This window comes from Parasteatoda tepidariorum, chromosome 11 (genome assembly GCF_982258835.1).
Source record: "Parasteatoda tepidariorum strain Cologne lab strain chromosome 11, Ptep-v5.0, whole genome shotgun sequence".
NCBI classification, from domain to species: domain Eukaryota; kingdom Metazoa; phylum Arthropoda; class Arachnida; order Araneae; family Theridiidae; genus Parasteatoda; species Parasteatoda tepidariorum.
Window position 1 is genome coordinate 92,025,043 of NC_141765.1, and position 22,249 is coordinate 92,047,291.

The window sequence follows — 22,249 nt, forward strand, 5'->3', positions numbered from 1 at the left end:
AGTCAGATGCGGAATTCGTATCGACCAGCCATTGCTGGGATTCGAACCCGGTTCACCTCATTGGAAGGAGAGCGCTCTATCGCTTGAGCCATCAAGGCTCCTGCCCAAGTTTTATTTTATTTTACAACCGTCGTTGAACAGCCGATCCAATTTCTTAGTTTACGACTACGAATGTTCAACTCCGTAGCCTTGTAATTTTGAACCCAATCCAGAAGACAAGAGAACTCCTGTATTGCGAGAAATTTGGAGGATTCTTAAAATGAATTCGGTTTGCTAATCAAACACACGGAGAATATGAATTAGAACAAAACCTAAGCGGATAGAAATAGTATCAAATTATTAAATACAATTGACAGATTTATGTCTTATGAGAACGTCTTTATTATACAGTACATTCTCGAAAACCTTGTTATGTCTTCCCCCTTCACATTATATATCCACCTAATGTCGAACAGTTTCTTCCCCAAACCTTGTTTCCAAATAGAGATTGAATTTTTTCCGAAAAATCAAAAAAATACATTTCTTTTCTATTTAATGCATAATTATTTTTGACTTACTTTTAAATCATCGTTGTATTTAGATTTTTAGTAAACAATAATTTCATACATTGTAGTTAGTCTTATGTTTCATGACTTTACTTCTTAGAGTAATATTTTTCCATTTTATAGAACATATTTAGTTCTGAATTTGTTATCTCGAAAATTCACTACCTCGAAATTTTTTCAGCGTCCCTTCAACTGTGATATATATATATATATATATATATATATATATATATATATATATATATATATATATATATATATAAATAAGGCGGAAAAATATCGCCAATCTGGCGAGATTTTTCAACCTAGATAAAAATTATCAAAATCAATGAATAATTTTTCTTTTTTTATGAGCTTTGTTTATGTAGTGCTGAAGACCCTATTAAACATTAAAAAAAGAAAAATAGATCACAAACGCTTTTCATTTTTATAAAACTGTGGATTTTCTTCATACCAGCGTTTTACTCCATTATCAGAATTAAGATAGAGGCCGCTGGCTATAGATAAGCTAAACTTGACCGAACTTTTATGAATAACTGGTGCAAACTCACAGCAGTTATGAAAATAGCATACTTTTTCCAAAACAGAGCTTTCAAAGAACAGCCAAATATGGGAGATTCGGTGGAAACAATGGGATCCATGGAGATTATTTTAATCATTAATAACAGTGTGGCGTTAATGAGTGTTTGAAATAAAAAGGTTAACGATTATAAACACTTCATCCATAAGTATTTTTTAAGGAATATATTTCACGATTTTTGGTGCTTTTATACCTTAAAAAAAACATTGATTTCTTGACTTATTTTTCGTTTCAACTTTTTGATTTGGTTGGATATTTCTTGTCTTCTTTTTTCTTTGCTCTTTATTAATTTTTTTGTCATTATTTACTCAAAAACAACGATAAATATTTCTTCTTAACCAAAATTTGTTATACGAAATTTGTTTCATGGTTACTCTTTCCTCACCCAGTATAAATATAATCAAATTTATTTTTACTGACTATTTTATAAAATTTTTTAAATTCTTTTAACAAGTCTAACTACTATATTTACAAAAATATTCTCCAAATAAAAGATCAATTCCGGAGAGAGTCAATCAGAGAGATGATCTTTGGAAAAGATTCGTCAAGTAAACCAGGATTGAGGTGGCTGATATTCATACAAGTCATTAGAATAATGCATATTGCCAGTATAATGTTGAAAAGTGGTTGAATGCATGCCATCAGCCAAATGATAATTACCAGAAACGGTTGCAGGTTGAACATAGCAATAAGATTGTTCTTGTAAGCATATCTGGTTTTCCATTAGCAATTGCTGGAGTTGCCTTATATACATAATAGCAGCTCTTAGAGTTTCTACTTTGCTGGAACGACGACCTCTGTTACATCTTTCGCGAGGAACTCTGTCTCTCAAAATAGCAAACCCTTGATTGACGAGTCGAACACGCTTACGTTCACGTTCATTTCTTTTAGCAATAGATACCACTTCTTTAGATTGACTTTCTTTTGGAATTTCTTCAGGTTGTTCTATCGGGAAATAAGTTGTTGAATCAATGTTCCACACGTTGTTTCCTCTTGACATTCTTTCAAATCTTTAAATCTTTGCCATCTGAAATAAATAATAATTTATTTAATACAAGTGATATTTTTTGTCAATTTTGATGAACAGTATTCGGAAATAAATTACAATTTTTTAATTCGAATGTTTTTTGGTCAATATTGATTAATAGTAACTGGCTCCCTGAAATGAATTATAATTTTTAAAAAAAATATAAATGACATTTTCATCAATTTTGATGAATAGTAACTTGATCTCAGAAGAAAATTAATACGAATAAATACTTTAGTGTGAATTTTATGAATAGTGAAAAGAAAAAAAGAAATGAAATGAACCTTTTACTAATGTGAACGCATTCTGCCTCATAACTAAATATTGAATCTATCAGACTGATAGCTAAAAAATTAAGATATTTAAATGTTTTTCCATAATAGGTGCTTTCATTTGTGAACTTTATTAATACCTAGTAAGTAAGAAAATATCTTTGTCAGTTCTATCTTGTTGGATGCCGTATGATTATCGAATTTAACTTAATGACAAGAATTAAATTTTCGATATTATTTTGCTATCTTCATTTCTGAAATTTTACTTGTAAGTCTTGAAAGTACATTTCCTTTTAAAAATTTTGCGTAGAATATGTGTGAGAAATTATGAGCAGATGCAAAAATATCTTTGCTATTTTATTGAGAATTTGATTGTCTATAATAGCATGAAAACAATGTATCATAGGTGCAGTTTCAGAGATGGGACAGCAGTTCTCAAAAAGTGTTCTGCGGAAGGCTCCGAGAGAAAACTTCAACTGCAATTATAAAGCAACCAGTAATCTATAACTTTTTTAATGTTTTTTTTTATGACTTATTTTAAGTGAAATGCTAACTAAAAAAGAAATAGCTATCACAAATAAAAAAGTATTTGACAATAGAATAAGTAAAAATTCAATTCAAATAAATATTTGAGTAAGTTAAATGTTTGAAATAAAACAAAGGTAATTGAAATACATTAAAGATTATCCTAATTCACTGTAGATTTAAGTGATCAAAATAAAATTTTCTTAATACAAGTGAAAAATGGCTTCGAATGAACACGTAAGATTTTTTAAAAAAAGGAATGGCTTTTAAATATTTTTATGCAGCATTGGCTGTAACTGATGATTTATCAGTCCTTAATGATTTTATTTTTTGAATTATTACTTTATGTGTGCACTATGTTTCACACATTTCCCCATTAATGCGTGTTTTTTTACTTTTCTTTGTTATCAAGAATTCTAAAAAAAAAGGCACCGAACTTGTTATTATGGAACAACTTACAATTAAATTGTGTAACTAATTAATATTACAAAATGATTGGGGAACAGAATGCTGTTCCTCGTCCTATTTCGTTCACAGAAAGTGATTGCATTAAATCACAATAATTTACCAATTTTAATGTAAGTAATCAATAAATAAATTTTAATAATAAACAAGCTAAAAAACCTATCTATAGAAATTCCATATTTAATTTACTTTATGCTTTATGAAATGGTGTTGGCAAAAATGTTTACAAATGTTATGAAATTACTCTAGAATATGGATTTTTCATTATTATAAATTTTTAATCATCATTACTCTGAGAAGAATAGCTGTCTGAAGAAATTCAGTATTTAATTTACTTCATGTTTTGTAAAAAATCAATAAATTTTGTAAATAATCAATATTTTTTTAATAGTCACACTAAAAATCTGCAAAAAAAGTTACTTATTTTATCTATTTCATATTTTATAAAATGGTGTGTGTAGGAATGCTGAAAAATATTTTGAAATTTTTACAGTATAGGACGAAATGACGCCACTGAGAGAAGGGCATCATCAATATCAAACCCAATGAAAAAAAAAAAAAAAAGATTCCGCCAATTAAGATGGATTAGCGTAGATGCCCAAATCCCTGATTGTGGGGGGGGGGGGTCAAATCTAGCTATGGGCACTAGAAACTTTCCCTACATAATCGTTGCAATGAAATTGTGAATTTTAAATGTTGCCAACTAAATTATCGAACTGAGGAGTAAAGCAAAACTTTTTTCAGCTAATGTAGCACCCAAGGAGGAAAACTAATTAAATTCTTTCGGATTCAGGTCTGGAAATCCCTGATATGATTGTGCCAGTAGAAGAATTTTCTATTATATTTAGTTTAAAGGAATAAAAAGAATAAACTACGACATTTAGAAAGGATTATTAGTTTTTTTTTTCTTTTAAAATTTGATAAATTTTTTCTTTCTTTGACTTGTTAATACATAAAATCCATGTTGACTAAAAAGTTCAATTACCTTGAGCCGCTAACCAGTTTTTTTTATGCATAATAGTATTATAGTAGATTTATCTTCTAAAAAATGAAATGAAAATATACAACCTGCTAGAATTTGCTGAGCGTACCAAAAGAATTATCAATACAAGGTGAGGTAACTGAAGAAAAGTCAGGTCGAAACAGAATTTTATTGATTTTGGTAAAGATCTTGATTTTGAGTTGGCGTTTCTACATTCGGAGTAAAGTGATCGAGAATAGCAATCAGTCGAACAGGCGCTAAGGAGTCACTCCGGGGGGGAGGCATCGTCGTTGAGGTATCACGTTGATAGCCGGACCCTTCAAAGTCATAGTTTCTTCATTATGATCCAAGACAAATAAATAATACGTTGGGAAGCTTTTTATTCTCGATACAGCTCAAAATGCGTATTTATTTACAAAAATGGCACAAAATGCGTGTTTACCAAAATGGACACAGCTAACGACACGTGTTTACGAAAATTAACACTTCTTGAAATGCGTGTTTAAGAAAATGGATGTAACGTTTGATTACGTTTTTTCAAACTTTTATTATGAGATCAAATAAATTCTTCATGTCATGTAGATTTTTAAATAAATTCTTATTTTGATATCATCTATATGCATAAATCGCGCGTTACATTTTTCAAAATTAATCTTATTTTGAAAAGATCTTAAAATGTTTTACAATGTTGCTGAATGTTATGGTAGTAAATTTATGTTGCTGGAATTTCACTTTATTATTCAGAGTTTTGAATGACATCGCTTGAAAAGTTGCTACTGAAATAGTCATCCCAAGTCTGTAATGATTATTCTTAGTGTTTAAATAAGTAAGGAAAAGTACTCGTTGTAAAGTTCCATTTTCACGAACACACATTTTGATCTGAAACCTTTTCTTAAATAATCTGTGTCCACTTTTGTAGACTCGAGCTGACCAGAGTGAATAATCAGATTTTTTCTTGAAAACCGATTTCTTCCAATCTATTCATTTTTAAGTTAGACATACCTTAATGGTCAGTGTGAATTACTTGTATATTTTTTAAATGTCTCCGTCAAAAGGTTGCAAGTTTAACAAAAACGGTTAATTCAACGTTTCTTTTAAATTTTTCTTTTTATATTTCACGAATATAAATAGTATAAAAAAATACACAATCTACATTTCATTAATCTAATCTTTCATTACTATAAAGATAAAGCAGTTTTAAAGTAGTACATACTTATGTAAAGAAACAAAATAAACTATATAAGATTTTCGTAAGACTAATGACATTATATGGAAACGAGTGATGGACAATGAATAAATCAGTATGATAAATTAGAAGAAGAATCTTATTTGTGAACTAGAAAGGAATTTTTGGAGCAGTTAGGGTGAATATGGAGTATGGAACACTGGAAAAAACTTTGAATTGTGCACCATATTTAACATAGTTAAAAGCAATTAAAATACAGCCTATGAGATGTGGTTTTGTGATATCTATAGGTAAAACGATAATAACTCAGACAAAAATGTGATGGGAAAAGGAAACGCTTATTAGGTGGTGTGGTTAAGTGACTGAGCTGTGTATGTGAGTAAATCGATGGAATCAGATCGATGAAATAAACTTATTGAGACAGCCAATCTGAAAAAGTCGCACGCATTAGACACCGCTTGGTGCGATCGAGAATGAACGACTTGAAAATCGAAAAAAAACAGAATTTGGTACATAATAACATCACACCATATCTTACAGCAAAGAACAAAGTACCTATTTCGTTGGTAGAGGAGGAAATTGGTCCATTACATTGGCTATTTTATTATTTTTTGCATTTTTCCCTCTCCAAAGACACCGCTTGGTGCGATCGAGAATGAACGCCTTGAAAATCGCAAAAAACAGAATTTGGTACATAATAACATCGCACCATATCTTACAGCAAAGAACAAAGTACCTATTTCGTTGGTAGAGGAGGAAATTGGTCCATTACATTGGCTATTTTATTATTTTTTGCATTTTTTCCCTCTCCAAAGACACCGCTCGGTGCGATCGAGAATGAACGCCCTGAAAATCGCAAAAAACAGAATTTGGTACATAATAACATCGCACCATATTTTACAGCAAAGAACAAAGTACCTATTTCGTTGGTAGAGGAGGAAATTGGTCCATTACATTGGCTATTTTATTATTTTTTGCATTTTTTCCCTCTCCAAAGACACCGTTTGGTGCGATCGAGAATGAACGCCTTGAAAATTGCAAAAAACAGAATTTGGTACATAACAACATCGCACCATATCTTACAGCAAAGAACAAAGTACCTATTTCGTTGGTAGAGGAGGAAATTGGTCCATTACATTGGCTATTTTATTATTTTTTGCATTTTTTCCCTCTCCAAAGACACCGCTTGGTGCGATCGAGAATGAACGCCTTGAAAATCGCAAAAAACAGAATTTGGTACATAATAACATCACACCATATCTTACAGCAAAGAACAAAGTACCTATTTCGTTGGTAAAGGAGGAAATTGGTCCATTACATTGGCTATTTTATTATTTTTTGCATTTTTTCATTCTCCAAAGACACCGCTTGGTGCGATCGAGAATGAACGCCTTGAAAATCGCAAAAAACAGAATTTGGTACATAATAACATCACACCATATCTTACAGCAAAGAACAAAGTACTTATTTCGTTGGTAAAGGAGGAAATTGGTCCATTACATTAGCTATTTTATTATTTTTTGCATTTTTTCCCTCTCCAAAGACACCGCTTGGTGCGATCGAGAATGAACGCCTTGAAAATCGCAAAAAACAGAATTTGGTACATAATAACATCGCACCATATCTTACAGCAAAGAACAAAGTACCTATTTCGTTGGTAGAGGAGGAAATTGGTCCATTACATTGGCTATTTTATTATTTTTTGCATTTTTTCCCTCTCCAAAGACACCGCTTGGTGCGATCGAGAATGAACGCCTTGAAAATCGCAAAAAACAGAATTTGGTACATAATAACATCACACCATATCTTACAGCAAAGAACAAAGTACCTATTTCGTTGGTAGAGGAGGAAATTGGTCCATTACATTGGCTATTTTATTATTTTTTGCATTTTTTCCCTCTCCAAAGACACCGCTTGGTGCGATCGAGAATGAACGCCTTGAAAATCGCAAAAAACAGAATTTGGTACATAATTACATCACACCATATCTTACAGCAAAGAACAAAGTACCTATTTCGTTGGTAGAGGAGGAAATTGGTCCATTACATTGGCTATTTTATTATTTTTTGCATTTTTTCCCTCTCCAAAGACACCGCTTGGTGCGATCGAGAATGAACGCCTTGAAAATCGCAAAAAACAGAATTTGGTACCTAATAACATCGCGCCATATCTTACAGCAAAGAACAAAGTACCTATTTCGTTGGTAGAGGAGGAAATTGGTCCATTACATTGGCTATTTTATTATTTTTTGCATTTTTTCCCTCTCCAAAGACACCGCTTGGTGCGATCGAGAATGAACGCCTTGAAAATCGCAAAAAACAGAATTTGGTACATAATAACATCACACCATATCTTACAGCAAAGAACAAAGTACCTATTTCGTTGGTAGAGGAGGAAATTGGTCCATTACATTGACTATTTTATTATTTTTTGCATTTTTTCCCTCTCCAAAGACACCGCTTGGTGCGATCGAGAATGAACGCCTTGAAAATCGCAAAAAACAGAATTTGGTACATAATAACATCACACCATATCTTACAGCAAGGAACAAAGTACCTATTTCGTTGGTAGAGGAGGAAATTGGTCCATTACATTGGCTATTTTATTATTTTTTGCATTTTTTCCCTCTCCAAAGACACCGCTTGGTGCGATCGAGAATGAACGCCTTGAAAATCGCAAAAAACAGAATTTGGTACATAATAACATCACACCATATCTTACAGCAAGGAACAAAGTACCTATTTCGTTGGTAGAGGAGGAAATTGGTCCATTACATTGGCTATTTTATTATTTTTTGCATTTTTTCCCTCTCCAAAGACACCGCTTGGTGCGATCGAGAATGAACGCCTTGAAAATCGCAAAAAACAAAATTTGGTACATAATAACATCGCACCATATCTTACAGCAAAGAACAAAGTACCTATTTCGTTGGTAGAGGAGGATATTGGTCCATTACATTGGCTATTTTATTATTTTTTGCATTTTTTCCCTCTCCAAAGACACCGCTTGGTGCGATCGAGAATGAACGCCTTGAAAATCGCAAAAAACAGAATTTGGTACATAATAACATCGCACCATATCTTACAGCAAAGAACAAAGTACCTATTTCGTTGGTAGAGGAGGATATTGGTTCATTACATTGGCTATTTTATTATTTTTTGCATTTTTTCCCTCTCCAAAAAGTGGTTAAGAAAATTTTGAAAAAATTGACCAAACTTATTTTTATCAGTTTTATAAGAGTAATACTAGAGATTTTTTTTATTTCCAATGCCCACCTGTATTTACATTTTGTCAGTTCAGAGATTTTCAGGGCAGATTTGTTAGACACTCTTTCAAGGGCACCATATTAGGTAGGCCAACGCTGCTTCCACAGTAAGGACAGAGAATGAAAGAACATTCATGCCTTACCCGGGATTCAAACATTTCTGATGCAAAGCCCTGACCCCTGCGCAGTCCGGTTGGCATACTAGAGAACTAGTAGCTGGATTTTTCTAGAATCGGTTTTAACTTCCTAAGATCTCATTGAATGGTTTATTTTGAACCAATTGTTTATTATGAAAGGGTTTATTTTTCTTTATTATCTGCTTACAACTACTTAATACACTGTAAAAAACACGGAAAATGTTTAACCGATACTTGGTGCAAAGTTTCTAATTACACTAGTTTGGTTAAATGAAAAATTGTTTTATTTCAGTTGCACCATAAATTGGTAAATATGATCGATAAATAATTTCATGGCGCAATTGATTGCACCAAAATTTCCTACTATGAGGGACACAAGCTTTAACAGTGACCGATAATTTATTTTTCAACTGTTGACTACTGGATGATTTTGTTGTTGAAGCTTAGTATAATCTCGTGCGCTCCTGTCTTTGAAATTGACTATTTCTTTTGAAGGTAAGTAAATTTTGCTTATTTACTTGCATTAATTACTGATAATCTTTAAAAACTTTGTTAGATAGTTCTTCTAGAAAACTCCTTGTATGAAATATTTTCAGTAAATAACATCCATCTTATGCGCACAGAAAGTTCAATACAAGTGATAAAAATAAGGCAATCTTTCAGCCTGTGAAATTATACTCTGTTTTACCTCAAGTTGGCCCTTGAGAGAAAGGCTGGTAGATCGGATTGTCATTTAAACTGGGTTTTTCTTCAAATTGGTTGGGGTGCTCGAAACTAATTTTAAAAGAAACAAAATATTGTGTTTAAAAAGTTAATTTTTCAGAATTAAATAGAAATAAAAAAAATACTTAGATACTCATAAATACTTTGCTTTAGATACTTATTTTTCACTGAAATTTTTTTTTTTGTAAATTTATGTATATTAATTTAGCCCACATTGGAGATTTGTGGGGGAAGGAAAAGCTAACATAAGCATAAATCGAACGTTTTCATTGATCATGAAAAAGATCATATGTATTTTTTATAATATTTTTTATTTATTTATTATTTTTAGGAAAATTTTTTCTGAAAAGTTATGTTTTTATTGTAAAAGGAATCTGTTATTCTGAAATATATCTGCTTCTATAAAACAAAAGAACTTTACTAAAGAGACAATCCTCACAAACAGTATACATGTGGAGTTTTAGTACCATCAACATGAATACTTGTGTGTTTATCAGCTGCCATAACCCGAACACATGGACTCAACATGAACTCCTTGATGTATCCAAGTGGTTATCATGTTGTTTATTTAGTATTTTACTGTTGACAGTTCCTCTGCAAACTGTGGGGTCTCCCTGCATAGAATTCAATTCATAATTTCTCATGAGGAGAAATTCTACTTGGGTGCTTAGACACATTTTATCAACAAAAAAATGAAAAAAATAAAAATATAAGTAAGTAAATAAATAAATAAGTAAATGAATAAATTAAAATAATTATATTTCAAAGTATATGAACCTTCCTTTCCAGGATCTTTGTGGGTGTAAAAAGATAAAAATACCTCCCCCCACCACGTCTTATTAATAGTTGGTCTCGAAATATATTTTCAGATGGTGAAATGTTTTCAAAATTTTCTATAAGAGCCACAATTTCTCAATTTTTTTGAAATTGTATTTAAAAAGTAGTAATTAAAATATGACTTGCTTTGATTAATCTAATTTTTCTATGTTAGGAAAGAGTAAGGGTTCAAATTTTGCGTCGTCTGTTAAACTATTTCAAATCCTATACATCTTAGTAGCATAAATTACATAATTTATGATCTTCTTTCATTAGTACAAATACACCAAAAACTTCAATGATTAGGTAAGAAAGAGTCTTAGGAAAAAATATTGTTATAACCAGTGCAAAGCCTATTGAAATATTTTTTCTGTCTAAATTATCAGCGTTCTAGATGACAGTTTTTCCAAACTTTAAAATAAATTTAAGAACAGCTTACAAACAAAGAATGTGTGTAGTTTTAAGTTTTGAGAATATAGAATCGGTGTTTGGAAAAATATTAATTTTTTTGCAGAAATGTTCCGAAGTTTTATTTGTGGGTAATCTTTTTAACTCTTGTGTTTTTCACATAAAAGGTTATCAACTGAAAAAATGTGATGTAGTTAAAATAATAGCACCAGAAAATCTTTAAGATTATTATGTATATATTTTACTTCATATATGATCTGCAAATAAAATTTTTCCAAATGAGTAAAAATTCGTCTAGTCCAGGAATCAAATTTGGGATTTTAGTTTTACTTCAGAGACCAAGCTTTTACCACTTAATTCACCTTGCAAACATGAATTTACTCGGAATACCTTATAAGCATTAGTAACCTGATCTATGAAAATGATATAAATTACAAAGATATGTAATAAGAAATATTGGTTTTTCTCAAATACTATTAATTTGTACAGTACTTTTTCCCCAACTGAGTGGATTTTTAATTATTTTATCAATTAGTAAATTATGTTTGTGAAAAAGTAATTTAGCTATATTGTAAATTTTAATTCAGATGAGTATATCCAGAAATTTAGTATCTTATTAAAATATTGAAAATTTTCAGATGATCCCAAATTTCGAAACTGTAGGGGAGAGTGGGGTCAATTGTAACAGGGTACGATTGTAACAGAGCAAAAATTTCGAGTGTCGGGTTCTAGATTTGATTCCTAGGTGGCGCACAAGGTGTATTTAATAGATCTACATGTACACCCCTGCTTTCAACCATTTTTATGTACTTTTGAAAGAGTTACATCACAAAAGATATTTTCACGCTACGTAAGTGATTTTTTTTGGTATTAGAATATTATATTGTAACAAAGTAATTTTGTTTAAACAAATAAAAATTATTAACCGAATATGTAAGTGGGCACCTTAATTAACATTTCAAAAAAAAAATTAGTTTTGTTAATTAACTAGCATTGCTTTTAGCAAATGAAGCTGAAATGGCGTCTTGGGGACGATTGTAACAGCTGAAAATAAATAATCTTATGTTTACAAACCATTACTTTACTCTTTAAGAACCACCAATAGTTTCCTATATCATTTATATTATGTTGCACGTGCATTATGGAGCGTCGTTTATACGATGCCGAAGGGACCACCGAAAAACGTCGTATAATCGATTTTTACTTCTAAAACTGAAACTAACTCTGTTTTCAGTTAATTTTAATGTTTAACGTGTTGATTTACATAAATTTCTAAATTAGACAAAGCAAAACAAACAAATAACCAAAGAAGAAAAATTGCAGTGAGCAATTTGAATGTATGTTACCTTTAATTATATTTTTTTGCTATTAGTCTCGATAATGATTTGAATAGCGAGTTGAACTTACTGCTTTCTATGATGCAATTTTAGATTTCTAATCACGGCCAAATCTAATGGCTGAAGTGCACTTGTGCAATTTGCAGGAAAAAAGAGAGCTTTTACATTTTCCAAAATAATTAGTATCGATGGGTGCGCTGGACAATGGTCGATGAAAAGCAAAATTTTTCGTTTTTGCCTCTTTATAACATTGTCTAGTTTTTTCAGTCATCTAGTAAAAATTACGGTCGTCATCCAAGCATTCTTGTTGGCACCCTTTTCTGTATCATTCATGTTGGCAAATTCCGCCCTTTTTTAAAATACACAAGAAAAAATAAAAAATTAAATAAACGTGAACAAAATCTAAAAACCGACGTATAACCGATTCTGTGCGTCGTATAAACGATATATTTTTACATTAAAATGAATAGGAAAGATTTGGGACCACACTAAAACGTCGTATAAATGTAAACGTCGTATGAGTGATCGTCGTATAAACGATGCTCCACTGTATTTTATTTGTCACCTTTCACAGCATAAATTAAAGTTTTAACCCCTTAAAGTTAAAAGTTTAACCCTTTAGGTCTCTGCTCATTATTATTTTTACTCCTAAAATATCACTACTATTTTGATCAATAAAAAAATATATCACAACTATGATAATATGTATAATTAACTATGTTTTAGTTGAATTTATGAACTGTTACAATTGTTAAAGTGGGGACAATTGTAACAAGTGCACGACTGTCAAAAATTGTTAATAACTAATATAATAACATTTAAAATAAGGTATTTTTTTTTCTAGTAGAGGATAGTCTACTTTACTCGTCTGTCAATTAATACTAATAATATATTGGATTTTTTGTTAGCTAAAAATAGTTAAGTAAAAAATGTTACAATTGACCCCACTCTTCCCTAAACATTGAAGCATATGATAATTTTCAAACATAATTTTTATTTTAAATTACTGTAAATTAAAAATAAGTTTGAATTGAATGTGCCCTCTTAGTAACAAAAATATACTTATCTATCATATTTTTGAGTGAATATTTTGTATTTTTCTCATAAATGCTGTGATATGTATGAAAAGTATAATATATTAACCTTTAAAGATAATTATTTTCATAAAAATTATTACATTTTGTCTATGTATACAAATATCAAAGTGATTGTGAATAAATAATGTTTGAATATTGTTCTGGATCTGTTTGTTTGTTAGTATTTCCAAGTTATGTAATTATTTTTTCATTTCTAAATTTACTTCAAATTTATTATTTCACTACGATAGTGTAATTAATATTGGAATGTTTCCTTAATTAGAGATTGGGGGTCGACCAATTTCTACTACTATTTGTGAACTATTTTGTATAAATTTTAATTTGTGAAAGTAATATTTTCATTAAATAATAAAAGGATTTCAGAATACATAGTAATAAGAATGTGTTTCAGCCTAAAATTATTTAAATTCTTTTTTATTTTTTCTTCTTTAAAACATTAGTAGTATTTATTCTATAGAATCTTTTGGTGCTTTAGTGCTTTAACTGTAAAAAATTATTTTAATTTTACATATATCAATTTTGAAGAAAGAATATATATATATATATATATATATAATATATTTATATATATATATATATATATAATATATATATATATATATATATATATTACAATTACTTAAAAATAATAATCATGCTTTTGTATTTCAAAATTTTCAAATTTTTTCATGAATCTGTTCCTATCAAACTTGCAACCCTAACTATTATTCACGAAATAATTGGGTTTTATGAACATGTATATATATATATATACATATATATATATATATATATATATATATATATATATATATATATATATATATATATATATATATATATATATATATATATATATATATATATATATATATATATATATATATATATATATATATATATATATATATATATATATATATATATATATATATGTTCATAAAACCCAATTATTTCGTGAATAATAGTTAGGGTTGCAAGTTTGATAGGAACAGATTCATGAAAAAATTTGAAAATTTTGAAATACGAAAGCATGATTATTATTTTTGTCTTCAAAAGCAGCAGTTGACTTAAAACTACTGGATTTGAAATGAAATGGAATAAAGACATTGTCTAATAACAAATAAAAAACTATTACTCTTATGATTATACTTAGTTGCTAATGACTTTAAAAACAGTTGACTCAAAACAACTGGATTTTGAATAAAATGGGATAAGAGCATTGTCTAATAACGAAGAAAAAACTATTACTCTTATGATTAAGTTAGAGATTATAGTTAGGAATTATAGTTAGTTACGGTTAGTTACTAATGACTTCAGAAGCAGTTGACTCAAAACAACTGAATTTGAAATGAGATGGGGTAAGAACATTGTCTAATAACGAAGAAAAACTATTACTCTTATGATTATGTTTAGTTACCAATGATTTCAAAAACAGTTTACTTAAAACAACTGGATTTTAAATGAAATGGGATGAGAGCATTGTCTAATATCGAAGAAAAACTACGACTCTAAACTATTTTTGTATCAATTATGCATTATAAACAATGCAATGTAAATAATGAATAAAAATTATAATGCTTAAGAAAAGAACAAATTGCCGTTAAAACGTAATTTATGTATATCAAAAAATATCACAGTTTGAATAAATTTTGCGCAAATAGAAAAATATTAATAGTTTGTGGAAATGCGACAAATTTGCAATCCTATAAGCAGTTGATAAATTCAGCCATTCGCAAAAGTTGGTATATACGGGGATATTATTATAATGCATTTTATAAAATCTTTTTAATTAGCCAATGCTTCTCGAAATAGTGTTATTTACTTTAATACCAAAAATTCTACAGGTTGCACTCTTAGAAATTAAACCCTTGTTTTTAACGATTTAGCAATCTTAGAGCTGTATTTTGTAAATTTTTTTTAAAATTTTGTAACGAAATTACGAGATTTTTTTTGTAAAAAGAATTCTCAAAAATACTTGACGAAATTGATAACTTTCTTATGTGTCACCTCAATGCATTCTAGGAGTTCTCCAACAGTCTAGTTTTATACATCTTTCCACTGCATAGCGGGATGGGGCAGAGGTTAGAGCTCCAATTTGTCATGTAGATGTCCAATTTCTTTGGATGACTCTTTTTTCATTTTTTTATGAATTTTTTCTAATCAATTCATATGTAGCATAGAGTTTTCTTAACGAAAGTTTTTGATGTTATTACTTGCTTTATTTTGAGCAATTTGATACCAAAAAATCTGGAAGTTAGAGAAGGAAAGAAGTTTGTTAAAATATTGAAACCTAGTCACTGAAAATAACACACCTAAATTAGAATCGTATTTTTGTATTTTATGAAAAGTTTTGTTTTTTTAATTCTAATTTTTTTCATGCTAGATAACTCGACTTCTAATAAATTTATTACGTTAAAACTTTCTCATTGTTTGCATGTTGATTAAATTTATAGTAGCACTTGAATATTTTTAAACGTTATGTGTTTTTTTTTGGTCAAAATATTTTTTTCTTCATAAAAATCCAGATTTCAGTTTAAAGAATACTTTTAAATTTTTTTGAGCCAGTGAAAAAAAAAGCATATTATATTGCTTAATAAAAGTTATTTTTAGTAGTTTGTAATTATTTTTTTTTTCTTTAACGAAAATTAAATTAATAATTTCTGTAAACTCCTGTAAAAAATTCAGAAGTAAAATTTTAGATAATTTATAGGAAAGATTGATCCCCACCCCTTAATCCTCTTAAGAAAATCCTCAAATAAGTGATTGATTTATGTTCTCAATTAAGGTTTATACATTACAAGAATTACAACGGATTATTAAGAATTACAACGGGATCCGCTATGTATTCTTCAATTTATATACTCGGAGCATTTCCAGGTTTATCATAACCATTTTTTTACATTGCGCTTTGCGTGAATTTTTTTTTTTTAACAATCGCTGTAATAAAAGCAGAGACGTTAAATTTTTCCTAACATTTTATAAAACCCATAGTTTCTTTTTTAATTCTTTTATAGCTATTTCAATCCACCTATACAGTGCGTAAGAAAACTAACTTCTGAGTAAATGATCTGATTTTCACGACTTTCTGGTTCGAAGACCAAACTCAATTAATTTAGGTAGACGATATTTAAAAATACAAAATCAGACATAAAAACGTACTTTCTTTGAATAAACATAAAATTTTTTGGTGGCTTCGGAATTATTAACTCTCAATATATAAGGGGGAAAATAAAAGGGTACTTTAATTTCGCTGGATTGTAGGGAGCTGCAATCTGGAAAATAAGAGCCGAAAAATTTAATCAGGATATCGGTCGTGTTTAAGAATAACAAGTTTGCACTTATTAGAAAGAAATAACAATGGAGTTTTGATAATTCCGATTTTGGAGATCAGCTTCATTTCATTCAGTTGACGTAAAAATATTCGCGTGTAGCGTTAAAGAATAAAGCGCTCTTACTTATTAGAAGAAATTAATACTCACAACAGAATTTGAACACTTCAATTTACGATATCAGTTTTGTTTTTTTCCATTTGTTTAAATATTCCAGCATAGAGTTAAGGAATAAAAAGTTCGTACTTATTAGAAAAAAATAATAATACTCACAATTGACTTAGAGCACTTCAATTTACGATATCAGTTTCATTTTTCTCAATTTATTAAAATATTCCAGTGTAGCGTTAAAGAATAAAACGCTCTTACTTAATAGAAAAAAATTAATACTCACAATGGGATTTGAGCACTTCAATTTACGATATCAGTTTCATTTTTTTCAATTTGTTAAAATATTCCCTTGTAGCGTTAAAGAATAAAAAGTTCACACTTATTAGAAAAAAATAATACTCACAACGAAATTAGAGCACTTCAATTTACGATATCAGTTTCATTTTTTTCAATTTGTTAAAATATTCCCGTGTAGCGTTAAAGAATAAAAAGTTCGTACTTATTAGAAAAAAAATAATACTCACAACGGAATTTGAGCACTTCAATTTACGGTATGAGTTTCATTTCTTCCAAATATACTCGCGTATAGTGTTAAAGAATAAAAAGTTTGTACTTATCAACACAAATTGCTTTGGAACTAGAATATTCCATTTAACGAGTCCTTTTTTTCAGAAAATGTAAAAATATTTGTTTGTTAAGGAATAAAAAGCTTGTGGTTATTCTAAAAAAATAAAAAATACTCACTATCGAATTTGAGCATTCCATTTGACGATATGAGTGAACGTGAGTAACGAGCGGAGAAAAGAAACTCCACCTTCCTTATCAAAAACACTGCCTTCAGACATGATTGCACATTGGTGGTTTCAAAACACTCCCACAACACTTGTTGCTTTTAGTTTGAAGGTGAGCAAGAGTTGTGCTTTTTATTGATCACGCATTTTCTTAATTTCAAGAAAAGATTTTCGTTTTTATGCGTCTTAATAGCATGCAGGGCCCCCGGGCACAAAAATGTTTTAGACCCTAATAGCATGCCATAATGTTTAAAAACAACCTAAAAAAAAAAACTCCACAGACATAAAATAAAACATTTTTAACAAATTTAAACACATTTTGATTTCCCCAAAAACTCAAAGCATTTTTAAATTATGCTTAGTTAAAAAAAAAAAAATTTAGATACTATACAGTTGTAATCTTCAAATAATGAAATAATTTTCAAAACTATGGAAGTTAAATAAAATAATAAATTCAATAAACATAAAGGTAGAACAAATACTAAAAGGTATGAATTATTTTGGGAAACTAAACAGTTACTAAAATATCTTTCAATGCACATTCTTATTTTAACTAATTTTTAAAAATAAAGTGTTAGTGGTGATGAAGCATTTCTAGAAACTTTGACTAAGTAGGGTAAACCAACCAGTGAAGGAACATTTCATATATATTGATCAAAAATAAGATTTTGAAAGTTTTTCTTTAGATTGATTGGTAACAATAGCTTACTGCCAAACAATAGGAAGTCATCTAACAATGTATTGGATTACCTGGTCACATAGTGTTCTCTGGAAAATTTTTTGATTTTGTTATCTGTGCAACACCTTGTTTCGTTGATAAAATTAAAAGGTGAGTGCTTGTATTTATCTGTTTAAAATGGAATTAATTGTATGTAGTAGTTTTATTTTTCTCACTGTGAAAAATAATTCAAAATATAGCTGTTTAAGTTACGTTTTATTTATTTTAAGCATCATAGCATAAGCAAGTACTGAGATAAGGGGGCGTTTATTTACTGGATACCAAACGATGAAAAACCAGTGATGGAACAAGTGTTCCTTTACTGTTTTTTTTTCTAAGTTAATGAAAATAAAAGAAAAACTTTAATTTTCTTGTACCTTTAGTGATGTTCCGCATCAAAATTATGTTTAAAATACAAAAAACAACTTCTAACCAGCGAGGGAACAGGCATTTTCTTTTACTGGGCATAGATTTCCCAGTGAATGAACAGTATGTATTAATATGTTGGCACCTTAATTTTCAGTTCATGATTATAAAAAAAAAGTTAACATTTTCCAAGTATTTGTATGTTATAATTTCAAGAATAGGCTTGTTTTTAGATATTTGTATGGCATATAAATTCATAAAGAGCATTAAAAAATAACCAAAATTAAGTGTTCCTTTACAGGGAAATTTTGTTTTCATTCACTGGTAAGAACTGTTCCTTCACTTGGTCTCCTTACTACTTGTTATTTGAACCTCCAAAACTTTAAAACAATATAATGTAAGCTCTCTACAATTTTTTTTACATAGTTTGCAATTAGTAACAAATATGTTGACACTGTCATTTAACTAAAATTACGAATTTTGAAATTATTATGATTTTTTAAAAGGCAAGCGAAGTTTAAGTGTTCCTTCACTGGTTAGTTTACCCTATAAAACTTGCTCACTTTAATTTATTTTAAATGGACATTTTTTCAGGAACGTAATGATATGTAAACATTTTAAAATTGCATATTTATGTTTCTCTGAAGTGACGTAAATTCACTTCAGCAATTAAACTCAAAATTGCGTGAAAAGTTCATTCCTCTGAATAAAAAAATATGAAAAATATTATTCAAAAGATTTTTTTTTAAAAATCGTTAGGTTTAAACTAACCAGCTCAACCCTGCATTAAAATAATGAGTCACGAGACATCGCTAAATACATATATGATATCTTAATACTGCACTTACATAAAATAGTTATTGTATGACACTGACATTAACTATGGGATATCAAAAATTATTTCTTTAATAAAATTCTCTTTTTTAAATTTTGATATATATTAAGGCGTTTATAATGTTTTCATTATTTCAAAGATAATTTAGTATAAACAAAACATTTGTGACTTAGAACCGAACCAAAAAAATATCTTTTATTCGAATAATCCTCTCAAAATGGCAATCAAGTATTTTTGAATTCATGATTTGAAAGTAAAATAAATTTGATGACGCACATTCTCTTTGAACATCCCATGTTACGACCCTGTTTCCAATTTAGATTTTTCAGATTTCTTTGGTTGTCGTAAAATAATTAAAGGTTCATATGTAATTGATTTATGTACGTTTCATTGAACGGTATTTTTTAAATCTATTTTATTAAGATTATGGATATTAAAAAGTAATCGTGCAATATTATTGTTATAGATATATATTTTTATGATATTTAGTCACCATCTAGTATTTATTGAAAGGTAAATATATTCTTTTTAATCAGGTATATTTACTTTCAATTAAAACAACTTTATTCACTCAACATATGCTATTAAAATAATAAATACTATTTAAAATTCTAAGAGAGTATTAAGATTTTTCATATTATTGCTAAAATTAATTTCCTTGGCTAAAAACATTTAACGAGTTTTTATAGTAAGCCAATAATTGAATAAGAAGATCAAAAAGTAATTTTATGGATACTATGGTAACCTTGCGAAATGATCTAAATTTTATCCTAATAGAATCAAAACCTGTGATTCTGTATTTTTACATTTGTTGCTAGACAATTTTGCACAGAAACTATGTCATGTCACAGAAAACTATTTTGTAATTGAATATAGAAATTCTAAGCAAACTCCAATACATTTTATTTATACTGAATGAAAGAATATTTAACTTTGGAATATTCTATATCGCTCAAAGACCAGTTAACTCGTCATAAGGTCAACAATTTGTTAATACAATAAAATTTTTTTGATCTTTATGTATAATAATCTTTAATTTAAATGTAACAATCTGAGGAAATAGTTGAGAAGATCCTCTCAACAGTTTAAGAAAAAATACTATTTAAAAAAAGAAATAAAAATCAAGCTACTGGTCTAGTTTTAAAACCTTGCCAATAACCTTTTCTTGAAATTGCCCCCTTTCTATTTAAACGTTCATCCATTGAATTTAGATGTTGTACGGAGGTGTATCTTTAAAAAACAATGCTTTGGAGGCTTCACATAAATAGCCCCTTGGATTAGTATAATTTATGGCCTTTGATTTACTTATCTAAGATTTTCTTCTTTTTGAAATCAAGGACACTCGAAGTAAGAAAAGCAAGGTTCACCAGAAAAAAAATTACTACCCCTTTTTAATTTTTTCCTGGTGCGTACAAATCCTGCAGACGCAAATTGAACAGGAAGTGGAATACCTAAAATTTTTATTTGGAACGTAGAAAAATAGATTTCGATCGCCTTTTTAAGTTTCCTTGGTGATAAACATTTAAAATTATTGGTGTTTGCGTGATCACTATTTGTAGGAAAAAATGCATACTTTATTTAAAAAAAATATATGTTTGTTCTTATCTTTAATACAATTTATAAAAAGTAAGATTCTCCCATGCGTAAAAATGATAGTGGATGATTCACTACATATCGTCCATTTTGTCTATATTATGCCACACGCCTTACAGCCTCTATGAAACAAAGTCACTCGGTAAAAGTTTGCTCTATAGAAATTCTTCCTCTAAAATGCCTTAAACAGCACAAAACAGATCTTAAATTCATAAACACTATATATAACAGGGGTGGCCAACCTGCCACTCGCGAGCCACATGCGGCTCTTTGAAGAATTATTTGTGGCTCTTGATAAATGTACCCGAGTTCCCTTTTCTTTCATTTTTGTGCTATTATATTTTTAAAAAATTATCATCGTTCCGTATGTGTTTCAAAATGTCTTTTAAATTACTGAGAACAAATATGAAAGACTAAGTGCAACGTTGCTCTATTCAAGGTGAGTGTTTTCCATTTCCAATATAATTATGACCCAAAAAGCATCTGAAGAATTAGAATTAATAGAGATGCAAGAAGATTAAAATATAAGTCGACGTCGATTACTGAATTTTGGAAATTTGTACCAGAATCGAAGTATCCTGAATTAAGAAAGGCTGATTGTAGAATTATTTCAATATTCGGAACAATGTACTTATGTGAATCATTTTATTCCACTTTAAAACTTTAATACTTATGTGAAATTCAAACACCGATCAGTATTAACTAACCAGCATCTCACAGAATTACTGAGAAGCGCTGTCACCAATTATTCATCAAATTTTAAAAATTTTTCAAGAGAAGTCAAATAAATGTGTTTAATTTTTAATATTTAAATTCAATACACATATTTTGCACTTTTACTTACATGTTCTACATAAATATAGTTTATGTAAAAAAAAATTTTAATACCTTTATTGCATACCTTTTAAATACGTATTTAATTCCGGCTCGCGAAAAATTTCAAATTTTGAAAAATGGCTCGACTCTTAAGGAGCTTGGCCACCATTGAAAAGTCTTAATTACATCTTAATTTCGTAAATTAATATCTATTCATTTTATAACACATAATTCAATAAGTCTTACACACAACACTGATGACAATCCCATATAATTTTTGCATCTTTCAGACAATACATGTCAAAATTTCATGACATTCTTATTATTAGTTTAAAGGTTATAG

General features: G+C 29.0%; 1 protein-coding gene and 2 long non-coding RNA genes across 4 annotated transcripts in view; 2 read left to right on the plus strand and 1 right to left on the minus strand.

The window, feature by feature from the left end:
* LOC147801888 (uncharacterized) overlaps positions 1-6,852 on the plus strand; it is a 39,652-nt gene extending 32,800 nt beyond the window's left edge. Inside the window, exon 3 of the long non-coding RNA XR_015430601.1 lies at positions 2,831-6,852. This is a non-coding gene — a long non-coding RNA (uncharacterized LOC147801888). The remainder of the gene's footprint in view (positions 1-2,830) is intronic.
* Positions 1,362-17,667, minus strand: LOC107455722 (helix-loop-helix protein 6-like). Of its 2 annotated transcripts, none has more exons than XM_016073390.4 (2): positions 17,532-17,667; positions 1,362-2,152 (listed from the first exon to the last, which is right to left on the minus strand). In XM_016073390.4, exon 2 carries the CDS (start codon positions 2,123-2,125, stop codon positions 1,670-1,672), a length of 456 nt encoding a protein of 151 aa, XP_015928876.1. In that variant the 5' UTR covers positions 2,126-2,152; positions 17,532-17,667; the 3' UTR covers positions 1,362-1,669. The 2 variants fall into 2 exon arrangements, with proteins under 2 accessions (XP_015928876.1, XP_087011618.1); XM_087155492.1 differs by lacking the exon at positions 17,532-17,667 and adding an exon at positions 17,312-17,516.
* Positions 8,381-13,510, plus strand: LOC107455724 (uncharacterized). The gene is made up of 2 exons (XR_001585622.4): positions 8,381-9,479; positions 10,039-13,510. It is a non-coding gene; the product is annotated as an uncharacterized LOC107455724 (long non-coding RNA).
* Positions 17,668-22,249: the final 4,582 nt, after the last annotated feature.